A 9,458-nucleotide genomic window follows, 5' to 3' on the forward strand; every position below is an offset into this window, starting at 1 on the left:
TTTTTTTTTTCAAAGTAGGATTTAATAAATTAAAGTGATCATGCACAAATGGGTACAAAAACATTACAGTAAAAAATTAATTCCACAAAAAGGATTTCTAATACAATAAAAATGTTACAGTCAGAAAGAATACACCAGTATTTACACAGGAAGAAGAAAGGCTCATTTAACTAAAAAATATATTTCACTTACAAATATTTGAAATACAAAAGACAGCATCGTAAAATTGACCCCGGGAAAAGTAGTAACACATTTTTAAGTCCAGCTTAGAAAGATCCACAAGAAAGGAATGTGGAAGGTAACTAAATCAGATTAGACAGAAAAAATAAAAAATAAAACTCAGAGCTACATGGTTTCAACACATGCTGGGCAACAACTACAAAGAGAAGAAGACCTCGCACCATGCATGCTGGTCCTTAAGTTAGTTTCTAGAAATCCCCCGACAGAAATGGGGAAAAGTGAAGAACGTGCAAGTAAAAGGTTCATCATTCAGCCCCAAAACTGGGGAGGACAGATGTTAGTCTAGTCCATACACAAGGCATTAAAGATGGAATGACCAAAGTAATACAAACAGTAGTTTTTTGCACAAAAACTGGTTAAGGACTGTCCTACACATGTCCTGATGGGAGTCTAGAAAAGCACCTCCTCATTTTTGATGAGCACCTCTACCACCTGTCTCTGGTAGCGAACGTCATTCAGTGCAGTAATGGCATCTTGGTCGGGGGCACGCATGAGGGTGGGCCCGAAAACGATACCGAGGTTCTCCGCGCTCATCAGGTTGAATTTCTCATTCTGTGTCACCCTGGAACAGGTATAGAAACATGCAAACAACTGAGCATCCAAATAAGTTCGAGAAGATGATTTTTTTTTCGCTTTTTTTTTTTAAAGAACATTTGAATAAAAATGTAAGATAACACATAGAATTTGCAAAAACCTTTTTTTTTTATCCAAAAATTCAATAAAGTTAAAGGTACAAAGCATTGGACATGTCATTGAATTTTTTTTTAACTCAAATTAGTATTTTGTGGCCACAAATTAGTATTTTATTTGCATCTAGTGTTTTAGTATTTTGTGCTTATAAGTTAGTAACTCATGCGCACAAGATACTAAAATGAGAAGGCAAAATGCTAACTTGTGCACACAAGATATTAACTCATAAGCACAAGATATTACCTCTTGCACATAAGATACTAAATTGAGTAGACAAAATACTAACTCATTAGCACAAGATGCTAACTCATGCCCACAAGATAATAAATTTTATAAAAAAAAAAAATGCTAACTTGTGCATACAAAATACTAACTCATTAGCCCAAGATGCTAAGTCATGCGCACAAGACAATACATTTAGTAGATAAAATGCTGACTTGTGTGTACAAAATACTAACTTGTTAGCACAAGATGCTAACTAGTGAGCACAAGATACTAACTTGTGCACACGAAATGCTAACTCGTGTGCAATATTGTGCTCACAAGATACTAACTCCTTAGCACAAGATACTAACTCGAGCACACACATAATGCTAACTGATGCCGACAAGACAGTAACAAGACAGTGCACATTCAATGCTAACTTGTGCGCAAAAATTTGTAAAAACAAAATGCTAACTCCTGCGCAAGAGATACTAATTCTTGCGCATAAGATTTCACGTAAGCACACAAAAGGCTAATCCGTGACCACAAAATGCAAATAAAATTCTAATTTGTGGCTACAAAATGCTAATTTGTGTGCACAAAATGCAAATAAAATGCAAATTTGTGGCCACAAAATAGCAATTTGTGTGCACAAAACACTAATTTGGGAACAAAAAATGCTAATCTGAGCTATTTTTTTTTTTCAATGTCACATTCAGGGCTCCATAAAAAAAGATATATCAATGTCTGTTCACATTTTTAGTTGAATCTTCAAGCTTTTCCATAGTTTGTATCTATTATTCACCTTTTCAAGTGGGCCATGAGGTACTTGAGAGTTTCCCTGTGTGAAAGTGGCAGCAGAGCGAGAGCCTCGCGGAAAGCTTCCAGCTTTTTCTCTGGTTCTGTGAGCTCTGGCAGACAGAAAGGAGAACGTGATTAGCATGAAAAAAAAATTACTGAATGGGCCCACAGGGCTCGCACTCACAGGCCTGAAAGATAAGCAGCTCTGGACCAAAGTCTCTTTTTAATTACTAAAAAGTGTTAAAAAAAAAAAAAAGCTGCACAAAACCTCAAAGGAAAAAGAGAAGAAAAAAAAATCACAGAAAGGTCAAAAGAGGGTAAACTTAACCCAGACATGAAATGATCTCAGAGACTTAAAATGTAGGGGGAAAAAAACATCCACAGCTTTGAAAGAAAAAAACAAAATGATGAGCTGAAACAAAAAAATATATACTAGGAAGCTGCAGTAAAGCAAAGTTAATAGGAAAATACAAAATGAAAAAAAATAAGCAAATTCTTTTGTTTCTGAACACCAAAAGATTCTTTGTTTTACAATTCATTTTTTTGGAACAGTGCAACAGGATGAAGAGCAAGTAAAAGCTTTAACTGTAAAAAATGTTTGTAATTTATACAGTCTAAAATGGTAGTATCATCATGACAGTGAACAATCATAAAAAATGACATTTTAATTGACAAGTAACTTCTTTAAAGTTATACATGTTTAAAATCAGTAGATTTTACTGATTAGATTGTCTTGTATAAATATCAGTGTTAGATAAAAGTCCACCATATTTTCTAGAGCCAAAGACATGTAAATGTCCTTACTAATATTTCGCAAGTGACTACATGTAGAATTTAAGGTTTTTCATTGTAAATTATCAATTTTTGTGTTATAAATATTGGAAAAAATAATGTTGAAACTATCAATTTTAACCTACTATAATTTATTATAAAAAACACAAAATCTAGCTTAAATTTAACTGAATTAATCAAAATTACTAGCCGTTAGTTTGCTCTATTTGAGAAATAGTATGATATTAGTCATGAATAATTCATACAGTAGTCCCATGTTAAAAAACAAAACATTTTTGTAACATTTTATGCACTATTAACTGGCAAAAAAACTGTATCAATTTTGATTTTAAGCCTCTAAAACCATGAAAAGCTACAATTACAAACTATTTAGCTTGACAGTTTCATGTTTTATTCACCTTCAAAATGCAACTACATATCTAAAAGTTATGAGAAACTAAGACTAATCTGAATTATTTTCTGAAGCTGGTTGAAAGTAGAAAAACGTCTAATCAATTTAAGGTCAAATAATGTAAATAAATTGAAGATATTTAGTACAACAGCCCCTATAATACATAATGAGGTAGATTTACTTTTCCAACCTGTTATCTAAAACTATCAACATCAAACAGATGGTATGTTTACGATTTCCAAAAGAAATTAGGGTTAAGTGACACAGTAGTTGGAACAAAAGCAGAATTCTGAATGATCTAAGGGATTTTTTTTAAGACTATATTAAATTGTGACGTACTTGCAGCCTCGATGAACCTTGGGTAGGAATCGTATGAGATGACAGGAACAGGCAGATCCCTGAGGTACAGTTTGAGCGCACTCGTGATGATGTTGATGTCTTCATATGCTTTCACTGAGATGTCTGTCTTCTCGCCATCTGTGAGGATGCATGATGGGAAAAAAGGGAGAAGATGAGTGCTCACTTTTTGTGGCACAGAGAGATTTGGTGAACAAAAACTGTGGAAACAATCCTCTATCAGTGCATTCCAGTGGTTATTGTCTTCCTGGCCTGTTTAATTCTGACTCTGTCTCAGTCATGCATCTCTGCGGTGGAGAGCATGGCCTACTTGTGCAGGCAGACTGAACATCACAGCTCTGTGAGCTGGAATGACACTCGGTCATGGATGATCACCTCCATGCCGATCTGACTCTGGTATCACTATTTTTTTTTTCTCCAGCTAAGTCACTCTGCCCTTGAGCTAAACAGTTATTTTTCCACCCAGCCATTCGCTGAACTCCAACATTTTCACATTTGAGGCAGTTTGCAATTCCTGAAATCCCTCTGCCATGGAGGAGATCTTTGAAAAAAATCCTATCAAGAGTTCTGGTTTGGATATATTGTTTTTGTGACTATGATACAAACCTTTGTCAAATCCCGTCTTGACTTCTTCCACCGAGTCACTAAATCCAGATATTCTGTAGAGGCCCTCTGACTTCAGTCCTTGAAAAACAAAGATTATAAAGGATTCAAGGGTGGTGTGGGAAGAAAATATGCATATTCATTGCAAGTCATTTAGGAAATACTCTTTAATGGGTTTTGGAAATTAGGGATAAAATGTCCTCATTGTCCCGACAGAGCAACATAGCCTGATGCGAGTAGTTTTCTGCACCAGTGAGCAAAAATAATAAAGACATAAATCAAACTTAGAAGTACATTGAAGGGCAGACAATGAAGGAGCCACTGGTTTGCCTGAAAACTGAATTATTTAACTGAAAACCAATCAACTTAGGCAGCAGGAAAAGTGTAATGCATTCCTAATTACATGTGTACAATTACCAGAAATGTCATCACTCTTTTCAGTCAAATTCTCCAAATGAAGCAATAACCAAGGGGATAATTGAATCACATTTTCAGCACGCCAGCCTAAAGACTGCAGATCATGGCAATAAATTACAGGGAAATCCGTTTTGTTTAGTAAATGAGGGCATTTTTATGCATTTATCTCTAGGAAATTATTATTTTCATTAGTCATACAGAGCCAAACTAACCTCTGGACTCGATTTCTCTTATGCACATGTCCACCACCATGGGTCGAGCTGTGTTGTAAGCTTTCACCAGGGTCGTGAGGTCACAGCTGTACACCTTACGGATGCTTCTTAAGTTGGGCTTGCAGTCGTTTGCCGCCAAAGCCGAACACTCTTTGTGAAAGTTCAAACCGCAATCTGCAGAGACAAAAACAAATGATTCAGTTCAAATGAAAAAGTGCTATAATGCTGACTCCTAGGAGCTAAAAAATATATTTTTTAAATATAGATTGTACAAATTAGAAAATATAAAGACTGAAGTAAAAACATTGTTTCGGTTTTGTCCTCTGGCCTAATTCCAGATTTCTTAAAAAATGCTGATCAGCTCCTGAAATGTCACAACACCTCTGGAGAGCAACTTCTCATCACATGGAGTCACCTTGAGAAGTAAACAGATCCAAAAACACCTCCAGATGGTCACTCATTAAAAAAAAAAGAAATAAATAAACAAATCCACAAGAGAAATGTTTGGAACAATGTTTAGAAATCTGCAGATGAATCTGAAACAACCATAAAAAACAAAATCCCCCATTGAAGATAATTTTTCATTTTTATTTCATTTTATGTCAGTGATGTCACAGAGGAGGAGGCACAGATTGTTGTGAGATCTCCATAGAGGGGAGACTCAGAAAAGAAGACTGTGATGCTGTTTTGTAACAGACTCATAATGGGAATTAAAAATGCTTCAGCTTAGAGGAGGAACAGACAGCGATGCTGCACGCTCTTTTCTTTTCCAAATCTGAGCTCACACTCAACTGCTGTGGAAGCAGCAACCGCGGCGCTGCAGGCAACACAAGACCTACTTTCTCAGACTAAAATAGGGCAGCTCTTAAAGCTCAGAAATTGAAAAACATATTTTTTTCAAATGATTTCTTAAACCATAAACATGTAATTTTGAGTAAAAATATTGATTATATATATATATATATATATTTATTTTTTTATTCTAAAATCTGTGGTTCTGCAGGATGACTGACAATGTTTAGATTAAAATGCGTCCCTGGAGTAATTCCCACAGTTTGAATTTATATGCATTAGGGCCGAAATGTAATTACCTTAAAAGATTATTCACTTAAGGACATGAGACAGGCAATAATAGTCAGAGGCATGTCATCAGACGCAGGCCTGCTGAGCTTTTCTTGTCCGTGTGGAGAGACGGATGGCCCCGGGTCTCAGGTGGGGTGACTAAGCTCATGGGACATCAAGAAGCAGGAAAACACGGACCGTTTCCAACTCTGTAACTGAAGCCAGGATACTGACACTCTGTTTTAAGAAAAAGCTTAATGATATGTGGCTGCTCATTTATAATCAGCCTGTTTAGAGGGGCTGAAAAACAAAATGTTTACATTTTTTTCCCATCAAGTACCCTATGATAAATGGGGATCGAGCTGTGTGACCCGGTGAATTTTAATGTGTGTGGAATCAGGGCTCCTTCCTCACTCTTCCGACTCATTAAAAGAGACATGCCAGCTTTGTTTTCCTTCATGAGGCTGAGCTGGGGGGGTGCAGACAGAGGAGAAAATGTGCCACAACAAGCGCGAACAGAGGCTGGCTCTCCAGTACTCGGTCAAAAACATCTCACACAAACAAAAAAAGAAGGAGGGGGGTGGAAGAACATTTTTTTGGTATGCAAATGTGAGTCATGTGAGAGTTTGTTGCCCCAGATTTTACTGGATGGGGTTGAGTCCAAAGGAATGTGGGTATGAATACAACTTTTAGTGAATTAGCCTTTAAATAAATAGATTCAGATCCAAAATCAACCATAAATGTCTTCATTTTGTCCACAAAAACGGGAGCATTAAAGAAATATTAAAGATTGAAAAATTTTACAAATCATATCAATGAAAGTCAAAATTAAAAAAAGGTAGAAAAAATGTTTTTAATAATATACAAAGATGCTACCAACTGTAATAAGAATAATATATATTTTTTAACTTGTTTTGAATTATGCTTTTAAGAGCTTACATTAAAAATATGTAACCTCTACATGATAAGAGTGAAGCCACAGAAAGCTTTTATTGTTGTAATATTGATGACAGAATGGAATGGTCATGGCTTAATGCATCTTTGACAAATCCTTCGGAAACACACTCATGAATGACCCTACTTTCTCCAACTCAGTGGAGAACAAAGTGGGTCAAACACGGGGCTTTTATACCATCGAACGCATCCGTTACGTCACAGCTATACATGCAGCCCCCATTTCTCTATAAACCATAATCCACAAACCACTGTTGAGATTTTAGATTAGAATCCGGTAATCCATCACCAGATGCACCACCACCCGTAAACAGTGATGTTCAATTTGTGCCCCAGAGGCACAACAAAGGAGTCCTGTCATGTTCCGAAGAGTTATACAATACTGTGAATGCTGGAATCCTACCTGTGCATTTGACTCCCTGAGCCATCAGCCCCCACATAAACCTGGCACAGTGTTCGCACCAGTGTGGTCCCCGAAAGTTGTGAACCTACAAGTAAAGGAGGACACATATTAGTGATGGAGTGTTGGAGGGAAGCACCATCATATCCATTTCCATTAAATTGAGAGACTTGGCCTGAGGACAGGTGTGGGGTATCAGGGGAGTTTTTCAAAGGAGAAGGGAGAAATGCTCTCCCACATTCCTGTGGGTGACAACAGCTCAGCCAATCAGGAGGCTCTTCAACTGATTCAGTGAAAACGCAGCTACACAATCTATATTAGACCCCCTATGGTTTCCCTATTATCCAAGATCACAATAACCTTTATAAGGATTATAAAATCTCTGGATTTTGTTATGAAATAAAGAAGGCATAAATGTGGGTTAAAAACATTGCTTTAATAGTCAATTCATCTCTGACAAAAACAAAAAAGAATTTTAGTTTACAGAAATAATTAAATTGAAAATATTCAGCTAAAAAAATGAACCAAGCAGCAGTTTGACATCAAACTACTCAAATGATGGAAGCCAAAAAAAGAAACAATTCTTCACTGTTTTCCATCAGTTTAATCTCCCCATCTGGTACTCTCATTAACAGCAGTGGTCCACAGTCTGACCAACAGATTTTCTTTTGATAAAGCCACACTGGACGGACCGAAACAGCTCTGTTTTCCAGCCAGCCCCCCTACACCTTCCCATCTCCCACAAGAAAGCTCAATAAGAGCCACACATGATGACATTAACCCCCCTGTTTTGTGGCTCATTCAGTCTCACCTTGAAGTTGTGGACTTTCTCTGACTTGGGTGTCCAGTCGCCGTCCCTCAGCGTGGCTCTGCGAACTAATGAGGAGAGCTGCGAGCAAGCTAATATTTTAATTGGTTGCCAGAAAGTGGCTGAAGTTTTTTGTGGCCCCATCCTCATTCCCAGAGCCGTTGCCAGGATGTCCTCCTGACTGGCCTCCTGCTTGGCCTTTTCCACTAAAGGCTTCTCTTTCTTTTGAACGTTGTAGGACTCTCTCGATGGCATCCTGGAGAGCTGCAGTTTCCCCAAATCAGGTAAAAAGCAAGTAGAAAAATCCCCCAAAAATGTAAGAGACAAAACTCCTTGATCTTTAAAGTAAGTTTATGTCAAATAGTAGAAGTTGCATCGTCTTAAGAAAATAGGGACAGTTCTGTCAAAAAATGACATTTATGAATTGCTAAAGAGTTTGTAAATTATTCAAAAAAAGTATAAAAACACAAAAATGTAGTCCCTGAATCCTGTCAGAGTTGTGACAGCAGATCAAATGAAGCCTCCGCGATAGGAGTGCCAGGTTTTATATAAACCGGTTGCAGCCTTGGGTGCTGCTGTGCTTCCCTGTGAATGTAAATGCAGATGAGACGAGCGGTTGAGCTAATCCTCTCCTCCCTGTGCAGAGCTGATATTCTCGCTGGAACAGAGACAGCACACTGTTGTGTGTGGATGCTGTCAGGGCGGGCGGAGAGAGGGGGAGGAGTACGGGGGTGGACCCCGTGGAGGAGGCAGCAGATTAAACGGATCCCACCAGCCAATCACAGCGAGGAGACACCAGCTTCATAGTGGCTTCCACCCCGCCCCCACTCCACCATCAGATATCCAAGCAGGGGGAGCTGAAATGAGAGTGGGATGATAATGAGCAATGAATGAATCATGCAGCCGGAGTGGGCTTCTTCAGCCTGGAGAACTTGCGACAGCAGTGGGCCGTTAGGAAGAGAAGCTATTTTCAAAACCTTGTTGCCACAGAAACTGGAAACACAAAGAGCTCTCGAGAAAACAAGCGATGCCGTCATCAAGCTGAGGCTGAACTTCTGGATGCGATACAACTACATCTTATGTTGGGTTCATGTATGAACAATAACGAGCCATAAAAAGAGACAAAACTGAAACAGAATAATAAATGTGGTTATTTTTTTCTGGAGGGCACTAAGCGAGTTGAAAGAGATGAACATTCAAAGCACAGAGCTCTGTCTGTGCTGCCAAAAAAAATTATAAAAAACAATAAAATTCAAGTTCATTTAAAGATCTTCCGTGATTTAAAAAAGTTTTTTTTTATGTTTTGCATTTTTTTTATTTATTTTATTTTAAGAATTTATTTTGCCATTTTTTTAACCAGGAAAAGAAATCCCATTGAGATCCGTTGATCCCTTTTTCAAGGAAGTCCTGGTCAAGAGGCAAACATTTTGAGTATGTCTTTATTAATATTGTTGTCAATCAAGAGTATAAGAAAAAATATATATAGTTTGAATGTTTTTCTTATAATGAAGGTCATTTGTAGTTATT

At 37.5% G+C, this 9,458-nt stretch overlaps 1 protein-coding gene across 1 annotated transcript; it reads right to left on the minus strand.

Annotated features, from left to right (window-relative positions):
• Positions 1 to 8,870, minus strand: chn1 (chimerin 1). The gene is made up of 7 exons (XM_024286709.2): positions 7,935 to 8,870; positions 7,127 to 7,211; positions 4,708 to 4,881; positions 4,082 to 4,159; positions 3,458 to 3,595; positions 1,940 to 2,045; positions 1 to 802 (listed from the first exon to the last, which is right to left on the minus strand). Exons 1-7 carry the CDS (start codon positions 8,184 to 8,186, stop codon positions 631 to 633), a joined length of 1,005 nt encoding a protein of 334 aa, XP_024142477.1. The 5' UTR covers positions 8,187 to 8,870; the 3' UTR covers positions 1 to 630.
• Between the last annotated feature and the right edge of the window lie 588 nt (positions 8,871 to 9,458).

This window comes from Oryzias melastigma, linkage group LG21 (assembly GCF_002922805.2).
Source record: "Oryzias melastigma strain HK-1 linkage group LG21, ASM292280v2, whole genome shotgun sequence".
Taxonomy (NCBI): domain Eukaryota; kingdom Metazoa; phylum Chordata; class Actinopteri; order Beloniformes; family Adrianichthyidae; genus Oryzias; species Oryzias melastigma.

Excerpts from the sequence above, each read along its gene's own strand:
- chn1 (XM_024286709.2), bottom strand. The coding sequence starts at position 8,186 with ATGCCATCGAGAGAGTCCTACAACGTTCAAAAGAAAGAGAAGCCTTTA. Across the intron at positions 7,212-7,934 it reads AGAAAGTCCACAACTTCAAG|GTTCACAACTTTCGGGGACC; the intron begins GTGAGACTGAAT and ends CTTTACTTGTAG. Across the intron at positions 4,882-7,126 it reads TCAGGGAGTCAAATGCACAG|ATTGCGGTTTGAACTTTCAC; the intron begins GTAGGATTCCAG and ends TTGTCTCTGCAG.